Source organism: Oratosquilla oratoria, chromosome 1 (genome assembly GCF_046742065.1).
Source record: "Oratosquilla oratoria isolate Oo_2021 chromosome 1, ASM4674206v1, whole genome shotgun sequence".
Classification (NCBI taxonomy): Eukaryota; Metazoa; Arthropoda; class Malacostraca; order Stomatopoda; family Squillidae; genus Oratosquilla; species Oratosquilla oratoria.
The window spans coordinates 68,367,813-68,382,679 of NC_134777.1; the positions used below are offsets into that span (position 1 = coordinate 68,367,813).

General features: G+C 50.0%; 1 protein-coding gene across 4 annotated transcripts in view; it reads left to right on the forward strand.

Annotated features, from left to right (window-relative positions):
• Positions 1-14,867, forward strand: part of LOC143034839 (calmodulin) — a 116,051-nt gene that overhangs the window by 7,142 nt on the left and 94,042 nt on the right. Inside the window, exon 1 of one of the 4 annotated variants that reach the window (XM_076201261.1) lies at positions 1,082-1,157. The exons of the other annotated variants lie outside the window; for them this stretch is intronic. Coding sequence (XP_076057376.1) covers positions 1,137-1,157 — 21 coding nt within the window. The 5' untranslated portion in view covers positions 1,082-1,136. Of the gene's footprint in view, positions 1-1,081; positions 1,158-14,867 lie in introns of those variants that run through there. 4 annotated transcript variants of the gene reach the window in all.

The window sequence follows — 14,867 nt, forward strand, 5'->3', positions numbered from 1 at the left end:
CAAACACGCAAGAACAGATATGCAAACGCACAAAATCTGACTGACAGATGCTCAAAAACGGACAGTCACGTGTAAAAACGGATAGGCAAACACCCAAAAAAACTGACAGGCAAACACCAAAAAAAGCTGACAGACAAATACGCAACTAACGGACGGACTGACAAACACGCAACGAACGGACACGCTCAAAAACTGGCACACGCATAAACAGATTGGCACACGCAAAAACAGACTAGCACATGCAAAAACAGACTGACAGACACGCCAAAACCGAGTCACATGAACATGGAGGGACAGATAGACATGCAGAAACGGACGGACAGACACGCAGAAACGGACATACACGCCAAAAGGATAGACAGACAGATGCAAAAACGGACGGACACTTGCACAAATACGTACGCTGACATGCACACTCGCAAGACACATGTACGCCAAAATGCACGTATACAATTATACTATGGCCATTGTATTTTGTATTGTTACATGAGAAACAAATTCGTTTAAATTTGATATTTAGTTGTAAATATAAACCTTCATTACGTGTATAAAATATAGGGGCGATTCTACTTCTAAGTCTTTTGTCCCCGTAAATGTATTGTTGATGTCTCTAGGGCTAATGCTGGTTCTTAATCTATTCTGTAGCTAACTTGTTCTTATAAACGCTTCTTTTTTATTGAGGTCTAAAGGAGATTGACATAATATCAAGTGCACTAACCTCTTTAGTTGGTATGATAGGTCAAGTAGCTTAAGTCAATTGGTTCCATCACTGCTGGTTTTAGGTCTAGCATGTTAACCTTAATTATCGGCTTTAAAGGGAGTAGTACCTAAAAACTTTCCTAAATCAATGCTTATGCTCAGGGTTTCTTAAATCTGTAACTGGCTAGCCTTCAGTAATAGGTGGTTATGCATAACAAGCCATCTTGTTGGTCGTGTGCCTTTTTAAGTTTAAACAAGAGATCCAGCTGGCCTAGTGCATGAGCCAAGCAGCTTGGTGCTAGGCCGGGGCCCAGTTGTGGATACTCTTAGTTCCTCTGGTTATGGGATGGGGCTCCTGATTAAGGCTTCTATATATTTTCAGAGTGAGGTACTGTATCAAGTCTTGGTACAAAATCTACCCGGACCGAAATAGTTTAATGATACCAGTATTCGGTAATGTGAGTGTAACTTTCTCCAACACCGCCACAAGGCGGAATCCACTCCCCTTGTTTAACTCCTCTTGAGCGTCTTTTTCTGTAACAGTGTGCTTTTCTCACCCTTAACACGAGTCAGCAATTAGTCCGAATTGTTCGCTCATTTATACAGCTTACTTTTTTTGTTATTTTTGTTTTAGTGCATCAACTAGTCTATAGGGCATTAGTTTTGTTTACTTTTTTTTTTATTTTCTTCTGGAAGATACTGGAAGGTCCGATCTCAACTTGCCCCTCTCCCCCCACTCTCCCAACTCCTACCCCCCCCCCAAACCCCCACGAACCGTGGTCATTGGCAATGTTGATCCGGAGTCCAATAGATGAGGTTTTTTTCGTGCGTGTGTGAACATACATAGTACCTATACCACACATGCTTTGAATACATTTAGCTTAGTTTTTTACTTAGCCTGCATCAAGAGTCAGACTTGATGTTTTGTATTGAGGGTGAAGTCCTGCATGCTGTGTAATGACTTAGCTTGCCTAGTCCGTTAAGAGTGAGGTAAGTGCAAGGAACATGTGTGCGCTCCTATCCATGCAACATAATATTTTTTCCCTTTGAGTTTGTGACAGCTGTAGTGGGCGAGCTCCCCCCACCCGGCGGCCTGTCGTTCGTGTTCAGCGGGCAGTCGATGTCACGAGGAAATGCATGTCTGCCCGTACGCCTCCGCCCTCCCAACTGCAGCAGCAGGCAGCGGCGGCGGCATAGCATGCTCCTCCTCAGAGACGGCGCATCCTGCATGCAGGCGCCATAACTGTGACCAGCGTTGTGCTACTCGATTTTGCGTGTTTTTTGAAGTGGTGGACCATTATACCTCCTCCACCGCACTGCAGTGCCAAGGAGTGATGCATAATTATAGAGTTACGGGGGTTCACCCCCTATGTTTTGTTGGACCGGCATGAAGTGTGCTTGCTTGCGAAGCTGGAGGACGTGGCTTCGCTGGTAGATCTAAGGATTATTATTGTTAGGGAAGAGGTTGGTCCCCGCGGTCATGGGTCGCCATGGAGAGAGACGCCCCCCGGGGTCAGGCAGGTGCCGGTGGAGTTCAGCACCAGCAGGCAGATCATAATGCGAACGGCGGTGATGGTATCGATCTGTCTGCTGAGGCTGATAGCCACCTGCCAATGTTGACCCGACGTCGTTCCTGTGCATTGGGACCTCTTTGGCGGGATTAAAGAAAGTAGCCGGGGCAGGGGGGGGGTGTTAGGGAGGGTGGTGTTCGCGCGCGTTGATGATAAATTATGTCAACATGAACTTTGCGATGCGCGATTTTTTTTAATATATATGTATATATATATAATATATATATATATAATATATAATATATATATATATATATATATATATATATATATATATATATATATATATATATATATATATATAGATAGATAGACTATGTCGAGGCCCAGTCATACATCAAGCCTGCGTTGGCTTCGCCCTAGGCCTCGAGGGAGACCTGTGTCAGGACAACGTCCGGCCACGCGCGTTTTCAGTTGTTCTGAAGAATGCGCCCCTTTTATTTTCTCCCATCTGTACTGCCTCTTTATTTCTGTATAGGCAAGTTCAATACACTTTACGCGGCAAGTGCTCTTTGTTTTTATCTATTCTCTTTTCTCGTTTTTTTTTTCTACAGGTGCATGTTTTTTCGACTTTTTATTTTGAGCATTTCACTTTTGAATTGGCCACTTTTTTTTTATGTGGCCAAGCCCTGTTTGCCAAACGTGACTCGGTTTTGACAGATTTGGTGTCTACCCTGGGTGGGACCCATCGTTCTCGCGGGCTGCCTGGCGATGTTTGCCTAGGTCGCCGGGGAGTCACGAGACAATTACATTTCACCATTTCAGTCGAGTCAGTAAGCGCGGGTCACGTGCCTAAAACTAACAACTCATTTCCTTACTATGTATTTTAAGCTTTACGAATAGTCGCTATTTGAACCAGGGGGCAGCGCAATGAGATGCAGAGGCATGTACCATTGGCCAAGATCTTGTCAGAAGATCAATTAAGTTTCGATCAGAACGTGGTATTGCAAACTGTGTCGCGTGCTGGCTGCGAGGGAGGTGCCAAACACTACCACACGGGTAAGATATTTTCAAAACTGTGACAAGACTGTTTTGGCCAGTTGTACAGTAGCTGGATCTCGAGAAACTGGCTCGAACACTCTATAAAGAGTAAGTGGGAATCGACCTCGAACTACTTACTACAGATGGGCTTCACGCATGAAGCCTCGAGAGACCTGGCTTCCGAATCGACTTCGTCAGACATATTTTAATTTAGCAATGTATCATCCTATCCACACTCGTTCATGTACCTTGTTCTCTTGGTTACCTTTATTATTTTGTATGTGTTTATACATGTGGCTTAACCAGAAGACGTGTGATTTCGTCTGAATTAACCCTTTATTCTTGTACGAGTTTTTCCTCAACCGCTTCAATCCGGGGGCTGCCTTTCACCTGAATGAAATAGCCAGTTGGCTTGGACAAAAGTAATCCAGAAGGCAACCCCCCCCCGACCCCCCGTAGTATTCACTTTGCAAAGAACCTCACGCTCCAATATTTTTAAGATTCCCTTGTTTTCCTCAAGTGATTGGTACGCTCTTGCACATATTTTGTACGTAACGCTGACCCTATTTGACCACACTCGACTCGTTTTTCCTCACCGTTAACTGTTGGAAACTATGACAAACGCCTCGTTTTCCCAGCGCCCGCTTACTCCTCTTTATTCAGTAAACGTCCCATTGTCCCGCTCCGGTAAACACCCAAATGAACACCTCTTGGATATTCGGCGAACTTTCACATGTCCCTCTTCGTTGCCCGGCAAACTTTCATGTTCTTCATTATCCGCTCACCTCCATGCCTCTCTATTCCCACTTTATCCGGCAATGTTTCCCCCATACACCACTATATTATCCACCAACCACAGACCCCGTTATGCAGCAAATTTCCTGTGCACCTCTGCCATACAGCAAGTTACCATACCCTTGCGTTATCCCGCAAACATTCCCAGACCTGTTCATTATCTCTTCCTCTTTCCCTGCCTCTCATCGTCATTTCTCTCCCTCTCCTCTCCCCACATCCCTGCCCCACTTTCCTCTCACCCTCTCTCTCCTCTATCCACTCTTTCCACTCCACGATTTCAAGTATCACTCTTTGCCCTCTCGCTACTTTTGTCACGCCTGCAGTCTTCCCTTTTCACACTTTCCATTCCACTCTCCACTCCATCTCTCCCCCTCTCCTCTATCCCCCTCTCCTCTATCCCCCTCACCTCTTCCCCCTCCCCTCTTCTCTTTTCTCCTCCCCATTCCTATTTCCTCCTCCCCCTCTCCTCTTTCCTCCTCTCCTCTTTCCTCCTCTCCTCTTTCCTCCTCTCCTCTCCTCTTTCCTCCTCTCCTCTTTCCTCCTCCTCCTCTCCTCTTTCCTCCTCCTCCTCTCCTCTTTCCTCCTCCTCCTCTCCTCTTTCCTCCTCCTCCTCTCCTCTTTCCTCCTCCTCCTCCTTCTGTCGTCTTTCCCCCTCCCCCTCTCGTCTTCCTCTTTTTCCCGCTTCCTTTCTCCTCTCTCCCTCTCCCCTTCTCTCCCCCCTCTCTTCTCTCCCACTCTCTTCTCTCCCCCTCTCCTCTCTCCTTCCTTTTTCCCCTTCACTCACTCTCTTCCTCCGTTCCCCCCCTCTGCGCTGGCGGCGCAACCGGAAGCGTGTTGATCTCGCGTTCGCTTGGTTGTGGGTTTAAATGCCCCAATACACTTTTCTTCGATTCCCTAACAGCGATTGTTACCCCCCCCCACCGGCCAGTCCTTCCACCATCGTATCGGGCAAAGGTGACGCATCTCCTGGCGTAGGGTCTCGCCTTCTCTCTTCCTCTCTCCTCTCCTCTCTTCCTCTCTCCTCTCCTCTCTTCCTCTCTCCTCTCCTCTCTTCCTCACTCTCCTCTCCTCTCTTCCTCACTCTCCTCTCCTCTCTTCCTCACTCTCCTCTCCTCTCTTCCTCACTCTCCTCTCCTCTCTTCCTCACTCTCCTCTCCTCCTCACTCTCCTCTCCTCTCTTCCTCACTCTCCTCTCTTCCTCACTCTCCTCTCCTCCTCACTCTCCTCTCCTCCTCTCTTCCTCACTCCTCTCCTCTCTTCCTCTCTCCTCTCCTCTCTTCCTCACTCTCCTCTCCTCTCTTCCTCACTCTCCTCTCCTCTCTTCCTCACTCTCCTCTCCTCTCTTCCTCACTCTCCTCTCCTCTCTTCCTCACTCTCCTCTCCTCTCTTCCTCACTCTCCTCTCCTCCTCACTCTCCTCTCCTCTCCTCCTCTCTTCCTCACTCTCCTCTCTTCCTCTCTTCCTCACTCTCCTCTCTTCCTCACTCTCCTCTTCTCTCTTCCTCACTCTCCTCTCCTCTCTTCCTCACTCTCCTCTCCTCTCTTCCTCACTCTCCTCTCCTCTCTTCCTCACTCTCCTCTCCTCTCTTCCTCACTCTCCTCTCCTCTCTTCCTCACTCTCCTCTCCTCTCTTCCTCACTCTCCTCTCCTCTCTTCCTCACTCTCCTCTCCTCTCTTCCTCACTCTCCTCTCTTCCTCACTCTCCTCTCTCTTTCTCACTCTCCTCTCTCTTCCTCACTCTCCTCTCCTCTCATCTTTACTCTCCTCCTCCCTCTCTTCTCCTCCCTCTCTTCTCCTCCTCACTCCTCTCCTCCTCACTCCTCTCCTCCTCACTCCTCTCCTCCTCACTCCTCTCCTCCTCACTCCTCTCCTCCTCACTCCTCTCCTCCTCCCTCTCCTCTCCTCCTCCCTCTCCTCTCCTCCTCCCTCTCCTCTCCTCCTCCCTCTCCTCTCCTCCTCCCTCTCCTCTCCTCCTTCCTCTCTCCTCCTCCCTCTCCTCTCCTCCTCCCTCTCCTCTCTCCTCCTCCCTCTCCTCTCTTCTCCTCCCTCCCCTCTCCTCTCCTCCTCCCTCTCCTCTCCTCCTCCCTCTCCTCTTCCCTCTCCTCTCCTCCTCCCTCTCCTCTTCCCTCTCCTCTCCTCCTCCCTCTCCTCTCCTCCTCTCTCCTCTCTCCTCCTCCCTCTCCCCTCTCTCCTTCTTCCCCCCTCCCCCTTTCCCCTTCCTCTCCTCTCTCTCCCCTTCCCCCTTCCTCTCCTCTCTCTCCCCCTTCCCCCTTCCTCTCCTCTCTCTCCCCCTTCCCCCTTCCTCTCCTCTCTCTCCCCCTTCCCCCTTCCTCTCCTCTCTCTCCCCACTCCCCCTTCCTCTCCTCTCTCTCCCCCTTCCCCCTTCCCCCTTCCTCTCCTCTCTCTCTCCCCGTCTCTCCCTCCCCTCTCCTCTCTCCCTCTCTCTCCCCCTTCCTCCTTCCCCCTTCCTCTCCTCTCTCTCCCCCTTCCCCCTTCCTCTCCTCTCTCTCCCCCTTCCCCCGTCCTCTCCTCTCTCTCCCCCTTCCCCCTTCCTCTCCTCTCTCCCTCTTCCCCCTTCCTGTCCTCTCTCTCCCCTCTCTTCTTTCTCCAACCCTTTCCTCTCTTCTCCCTCCAACCCTCTCCTCTCTTCTCTCTCCAACCCTCTCCTCTCTTCTCTCTCCAACCCTCTCCTCTCTTCTCTCTCCAACCCTCTCCTCTCTTCTCTCTCCAACCCTCTCCTCTCTTCTCTCTCCAACCCTCTCCTCTCTTCTCTCTCCAACCCTCTCCTCTCTTCTCTCTCCATCCCCCTCCTCTCTTCTCTCTCCATCCCCCTCCTCTCTTCTCTCTCCATCCCCCTCCTCTCTTCTCTCTCCATCCCCCTCCTCTCTTCTCTCTCCATCCCCCTCCTCTCTTCTCTCTCACCCTCTCCTCTCTTCTCTCTCTCACCCTCTCCTCTCTTCTCTCTCTCACCCTCTCCTCTCTTCTCTCTCTCACCCTCTCCTCTCTTCTCTCTCTCACCCTCTCCTCTCTTCTCTCTCTCACCCTCTCCTCTCTTCTCTCTCTCACCCTCTCCTCTCTTCTCTCTCTCACCCTCTCTTCTCTCTCTCACCCTCTCCTCTCTTCTCTCTCTCACCCTCTCCTCTCTTCTCTCTCTCACCCTCCTCTCCTCTCTCTCACCCTCTCCTCTCTTCTCTCTCTCACCTCCTCTCACCCTCTCCTCTCTTCTCTCTCTCCTCTCTCTCTCTCCTCTCTCTCACCCTCCCTCTCTTCTGTCTCTCACCCTCTCCTCTTGTCTCTCACCCTCTCCTCTCCTCTCTTCTCTCTCTCACCCTCTCCTCTCTTCTCTCTCTCACCCTCTCCTCTACTCTCTTCTCTCTCCTCTCTTCTCCTCTCTTCTCTCTCTCACCCTCTCCTCTCTTCTCTCTCTCACCCTCTCCTCTCTTCTCTCTCTCACCCTCTCCTCTCTTCTCTCTCTCACCCTCTCCTCTCTTCTCTCTCTCACCCTCTCCTCTCTTCTCTCTCTCACCCTCTCCTTCTCTAACTCTCTCTCACCCTCTCCTTCTCTAACTCTCTCTCACCCTCTCCTTCTCTAACTCTCTCTCACCCTCTCCTTCTCTCTCTCACCCTCTCCTTCTCTCACCCTCTCCTCTCCTCTCTTCCTCTCTCTTCTCTCTCTTCTCTCTCTCACCCTCTCCTCTCTCTCTCTCTCTCACCCTCTCCTCTCTTCTCTCTCTCACCCTCTCCTCTCTTCTCTCTCTCACCCTCTCCTCTCTTCTCTCTCTCACCCTTTCCTCTCTTCTCTCTCACCCTTTCCTCTCTTCTCTCTCTCACCCTCTCCTCTCTTCTCTCTCTCCCCCTCTCCTCTCTTCTCTCTCTCACCCTCTCCTCTCTTCTCTCTCTCACCCTCTCCTCTCTCTCACCCTCTCCTCTCTCTCACCCTCTCCTCTCTCTCACCCTCTCCTCTCTCTCACCCTCTCCTCTCTCTTCTCTCTCACCCTCTCCTCTCTCTTCTCTCACCCTCTCCTCTCTCGTCACCATCTCTTCTCTCTCCACCTCTCCTCTCTTCTCTCTCTTCTCTCTCACCCTCTCCTCTCTCTCACCCTCTCCTCTCTCTTCTCTCTCACCCTCTCCTCTCTCTTCTCTCTCACCCTCTCCTCTCTCTTCTCTCTCACCCTCTCCTCTCTCTTCTCTCTCACCCTCTCCTCTCTCTTCTCTCTCGCCTTCTTCCCCTTCTTCTCTCCTTCCCCTTCGCCTCTCTTCTCTCTCTCACCCTCTCCTCTCTTCTCTCTCTTCTCTCTCACCCTCTCCTCTCTCTCACCCTCTCCTCTCTCTCACCCTCTCATCTCTCTCACCCTCTCCTCTCTCTTCTCTCTCTCGCCTTCTTCCCCTTCTTCTCTCCTTCCCCTTCTCCTCTTCTTCCTTCTGTCTCTATCTCCCTCTCCACCTCTTCTCTCCCTTTCAGTCTCCTGTCTCCACCTCTTCTCTCCCTTTCAATCTCCTGTCTCTCCTCTTTTTCCCCCTCCCCTCCCTCCTCCTCTCTCACCTCTCTCCTCCCGCACGCCCCCTCTCTCTTTCTCACATTCTCACCCTCTCTCCCTCTCTCCCTCCCCTCCCCTCCCCTCTGTCTCCCCCCTACTCTCTCCTTTCACTCTCTCTCCTCTGACCTCTCTTTTTCCTCCCCTCTCGCTCTCCCCTTCTCTTCATTCCCTTCCCTCTCTTCTCTTGTTCCTCTCTCTCTCCCTCCCCTCTCCCCCTCCATCCTCTCTCCCCCTCTCACCCCCCATCCTCTCTCCATCTTTCCCCTCTTTCTCTTTCCTTCTTTCTCCATCCATCCATCCATCCATCCATCCATCCTCGCCTCCATCATCCAATACCGCAGTCCTCCTCTCCCAGTCTGACCCCAAAGTGCACAATATACTCAGTCTTCTGTTGACGGTCATCTCCAGTCTGGCACTTGAACCCCCGACTCCATCCCACCTCGTTTCTGCATACCCTCAAGGTCCCCAGTGTGCCACTCTCCCCCGCCCCCCCTCTCTCTCGCTATCGCATTCTTTGCACATGGCATCTCCCCATCTCGCAGACGGATGGCCCCACCCCATCCCCGCTAGTCCCCCTTCAACGCCTCGTTGCCCATTTCATGTTGGCACAACACTGGCACAGTGCCTCAGGTTCGTTTGTGCTCATCATCGCCGTAAATCTCGTCTTCCAACACTATCTGACCCATTGCAGTGGCCCTTGAGGCCGCATTGTGCGATCACAGTCACGCTGTCTCCTATTATACACGGATTATTTTCACTTTCTTCATTCGCGACGCCCCCTGCCCTTTGCTATCGACCGGGGCGATTTTTCTTTCTGGCCTTGCTCAACACACCCTTGGTCCCATTTGGATGTTGTAGGGCCATTGTCGGCAGGTCCACGACGATTTCAGTCTGCTCGGGACGTATCTCGAAAACAGCTCGTAAGTGGAGGCTTTTGGCAGGAGAACCTTTGAACACGGTGACGCACACAAAGACTAAAGACGGGCAGTTTTATTGTTTTGGAAAGGTAGATAACGGCATCTAAGGGGGTCTCGATCCGCGAAGGCTCTGTTCAGGACACAGCCCGCCCCCAAAGCTCAGTGAAGTAACCCACTCGTATCGTAAAGTCGGTCACTGTTTGGAAACCTAGGTTACGCAACCTGTGTTACAACCTCTCTCGGACGTGCTCACTTCATGCGAGATCATAACCCCAACAACCTCCCTAGTTCATTCGTGCACCCAACCCCAAACCTCTTAACCCCACACCCCAACTTTCTAACTCCCAGCTCTCGACCCCCAAACTCGACAAACTTTCCAAATCCTACTCCTAACCCCCCGGGACCCACCCGAACTCTACTAACCAGACCCAACTTGTGAACCCCCCGACCCCTCACCCTACCTTCACTCTTCGTTTAGCATTTCATTTCATTCCAGTTCAGATAGTCCAATGACAAACCTATACATCTGTCCTGCTTCATTTAAAGCTGAAAAGCATAAACGGTTCCATGAGTAATTGGTACTCTCCGGCATAATTCAATCTATATTTACCTGGAGGTTCAAGTTCCCCATCGCTTTCAGACATTTTCATTATAATGTCGACATAATAGGGCCAGAGACCCTGATGATAAAGACTTGTAAATATTTTCATGGCAAGTCGTAAAGTTGCAATAGTGGACACCATGTCGACAAAATAGGGCCAGAGACCCTTCTCACACCTAAGAGGCCACTTGAGCTTACAAGAATATTCATCTACAGTAAGTGTCGTCAGTTTCGTGAGTTAACGAAGACCAAAAACTGACGGGGGAGCCTCGCAAACCTTTAGAAAAACCAATACACGTTTCCTTCTTACCAGATCAATTTCATTCAGTTGGGAAAAGGATCTGATTGAAGGATAAGATGTTTCAGTTCCCCCACATACACGACGACTGTTGAAAGCCGTCCTTGCAGTTGTCATTATTCCAATCTGAAAGATGGACGAGATCGCGCTGTCCACTGCTCTCACTTCTGTCAATACACGTCCATCTCTTCCTCCTCCTCCTCCTCCTTCATCCGACAGGTTGACTTGGCTCAGAACCGTCTCGATCGACTTCATTTTGGCTCGTGCCATCTCCTCTGCTGAATAAAAGTCTGGCTTTATCGGATAGAAATACAGGTGCTTCATTGTAGATCACAACTTGCCCACAATCGGCGACCATACATCCTGTCACATTCTGCACATCCATCCCACGGTCTCGTTTAGAGATTGCCCGGGTCTCTCAAACCCCAGGGTCACACTCCCAAAGAAACCAGATCTTCCCGTCTCAGCACTACGGTCAGAAGGTGCGCAGTTTCATCCATCGACTCTTGTCCAGCCAGATATCATGTATATTATCAACTGCAACGGCCAGTACATGAGCGTTGAGCCTTATCTGATCATCTCCCTCTCCGTCCACATGCTCACGACATAACCTCGACTGAGATTCGTATTCACAGTAGAAGTTGTGGCTCTGTGGAATATCCGACCCGTATTGGGAGGTGGGTCGATTAAAAGATAGTGTGATGCCACATGCCACACAAGTGGCTCGCTGCTGCATAGCTACTGTCTCTAGTCCAGCGGGCCTCCCATGGTCGGTCGTATGACCCAATGTCACCCCCCACACCCCCAGGGGATAGTTTGGCGAATCGCCACGTTCCCATGGCTCTTTGGAAGAATGCCACACGCTCCCATGATAATCTGGACAAGTGCCACATGCCCCCATGGTCGTCTGGCCCTGTGGCCCACACTCGCCATGTTTGGCCCAATATCTCTCCATAACCTTTATGGGATTGTCAGTCTTTGATTGGCGACAGAAGAATCGGCCGTTCGTTGTGTGATGCCAAAGTTCCTTTTGGGGCCTGTTCAGCAATTCTCCATAGAATTGCATTAGTGGCACGCAACCCTGGTTCAAGGCGGGTGACCAGTGAACCACACGGTCTGTTGGTGGCCCAGTAGGCCCTCCTCCCCCTCCACCACTGATCTGACCCATTGACATCTAAACCTTTGCTTTATCGATCGCCGTCACTCTGAAGACGGCTACAGTTTGCAAAGTTGGTTGTTTCTGAAACTAGATATTATTTTTTTGTCCATCTTTCAGCTCGCCCACACCCTCTTTTATTTTTCCCTCCTTCATTTCTTTACTTCTTCCATCACTACTTCGGTTGATTGTACCCAGTACATATCAAGAACACTTCTCACTACCAACTCCGACCTTTCTCTTGCTGTAACACGTTTTGGATCTAGCATCTGGTTTGCAGAAAACATAATGTCAAAGCCGATCGTCCAACACCCCCCCCCCCTCTCTCTCTCTCTCTCTCTCTCTCTCTCTCTCTCTCTCTCTCTCTCTCTCTCTCTCTCTCTCTCTCTCGTGTCTGTCGCTCACTAGTCTTCATGTCAGTTCCACTGTCACGGTAAAATTCCGCCTCCACTGTAATTCACGGTCATGTACCATTTTCTCACTCGCCTCACTTCCATCATTTGTATGGCTTGGTGATTCCCAGTTTCCACCAAAATCCATACGTCATTTGTTCCACAAACCAGATGATAATAGGTTGGCGTGACTAGGTCGTGCACTTTGGGTCGTTCACGTTGGATCTATAATACTCCTTTTCTTTCTACTCCATTCTTCCCATCTCTCCCTTCCATCTTCCTTCTCCCCCACTCCCCATTCCCTCCCCTTCTCCCTTTCATCTCTTCCCCTCTCTTTAATATCTCCTCTTTCTCCCTCTCCCGCCAGTTTTCATGTACCGTCCTTACCCCCCCCCCCCGCTCTTTTCCTCCTGACTTCCATCGTATCTTCTTCCTTATAACTAAACCCGTAGAGACGAGATCTTGCAATAGAGGGCAAGTTCAGTGACGGAGGTGAAGAAGAATAATTGCGAAAGACAGTTAAGATGAACTAGATTTAGAAGAGTTCGTAAAGTTAAGTGTAGTGGCGTCAAGTAAACATTGAAGAGGTCTGGAGGTCTACACACTGACGTCTCGGAACGAAAGGAGCAGGGTGTGTCAGACTAGAAATTTCAAAATATTCCAGACCAAAAAATATTTCTTGTAAATCTAATTGGATCTACTTTAACATATGACGCCGGGCCAACCGATATCATCTCTTATTGATATGTCACTCGTGACGTTATGTCGTTAGTCTGCTTCCGTCATCGATCTGTACTATTCCTCCCTGCTCTTCTCCACCTCTTGTTTTCCTTCCTCCCCTCCTCGTCTTCCTCCTGATCTACCTCCTCCCCGCTCTCCTCTCCCCTCACCTGTCCATCTTCTTTATCAACCCTTATTTGAGGCTTTACACACGCCCTTGCTCCTTGTATTTGTTCATTCATCCCTTCTTGCAAGTTGATTTTCCCCACAACAAAACTTGTTTCTACCAAACCTCCCCTTTATCATGATTTTCACTGATCACATTGAGCCTCGTCCCCATTCCAGTTCTGTGTACCTTTCCCCCTCCCGTCCCTTCCTCTCTCCTCTCCTCTCCTCTTCTCTCCTCTCCTCTCCTCTCCTCTTCTCCATCCGCCTAACACCATTTCAGCGGTGCACTCCGCGACAACATAACTACATATTCTGAATATTTTCACACCGTTGCCTTCATGTGACGCACGTGGGAACGTACCCATACGCTTTTCTTGTTGCCCTCTATACGTGCAACACGCGCATGCGCAGGCGCACGTGACCGTACGTGGACATGTCATCCTGCCCCCTTCCTTACCAACCACGCAGCTGTGTGCATGTTCTTGTTCTCTCGCATGACTTGTTTTGCCTTGCATGACTGTTCTGGATCGTCCATGCAAAGTAATGGATTAAACCAAGGGTTCTCAACTTTTCTTTGTACCCCATGTTTGAATATTGTACTTATTTGCCACCAGGGATGTTTGGCTAACTTGGGAAACTGGGTTTCATGGATCTAAGTTGAGGACCATTACACCAAGTGTTGATTATTCTTGTAACGTGGAGTAATGGTGACCACTGACCTTCATATGTGTCACCTCAAGGGTTATTTCCTGTACAATTTGACCCCCCCCACAAACACACACACACACACACACACACACACACACACACACACACACACACACACACACACACACACACACACACCGTAAGTATCATCGTCGGATACGCCACAACCAACCCCTCTTCCTCCTCCTCCTTCTTCCTCCTCCTTCCTCCTCCTTCCTCCTCCTCCCTCCTCCCTCCTCCCCCAGCTCTTTGGTGGGAGCAGTTTACACCTCGTCACACCAACTCTCCATCATCGTCTCTGTATTAACACCACTGATCCGCCAACACCATGGCCATCGCTGACTCTGCATTCCCTTTACCAAAATTCTCATCCCAGTCTTGTTCCTAGCCATTGCGTTCCCATCTTCTTCCACTTCCTCTATCTCTTCGTTCTCCTAGTCCTTGTCTTCATCGTTTTCCTCCTCGTCTTCCATGTCCTCTTCTTCCCCTCCTCATTCTCGTCTTCCTCTTCGTCTTCTCCTTCCTTCTTCGTCCTCCTCCAAGACTTCCTTCCCTTTCGAGGGTTATTTTCTCCTCGTCCTCGTCATCCTCATCTTAGTCTTCATTTATTGTCGTCCTCCTCTGTCTTCCTCAGTCTTCCTTTGACAACCCCCAAATCTGACTTCGTCTTCCTCAATTGTGTCTTTGTCTTTATCTGTCTCCCTCCAAGCCTCCCTCTGTCCTCTGAGTCCGTTTGTCATCCTTCCTCCTCCTTCAAGTCTTAGTTATGTTCTTCCTCCTCTTTCAAGCCCTCTTCATTCTCAAAGTCGTAGTTCTCCTCTTTCTCTTCCTCCTAGACGTGGTTCTCTTCTTCCTCTTCCTCCTTTTCGCCCTAACTCTACTTCCTCTTCCTTCTTCTCGCCGTAATTCTACTTCCTCTTTCTCGTCGTAGTTCTCCTCTTCCTCCTGCTCTTTGTCCTAGTTCTCCTCGTTGTGGTTCTCCTCTTTCTCCTGTTCCCCCTTTTCTGACTCCAAACAGCAGTTCTCTTTTTACTCCACCGCCCTGTCGTATTCTGTCCCTCCTCCACCTAGTAGCTCTCCTCTTTTTCCTCCACCTTGTAGTTGTAATTCATCTCATCTTCCTCCATCTTCTAGTCTTAGTCCTCCCCCTCCATTCGCTTTCTTCCTCCCTCTCCCCATCCGCTCTCTTCTCCTCTTCCTCCCCATCCGCTTTCTTCCTCCCTCTCCCCATCCGCTCTCTTCTCCTCCTCCTCATCCTATCCATCCGCTCTCTTCCTGCTCATCCTTCTAAATTCGCTTTCTCTTACTCTCATCCTCTCCTTTT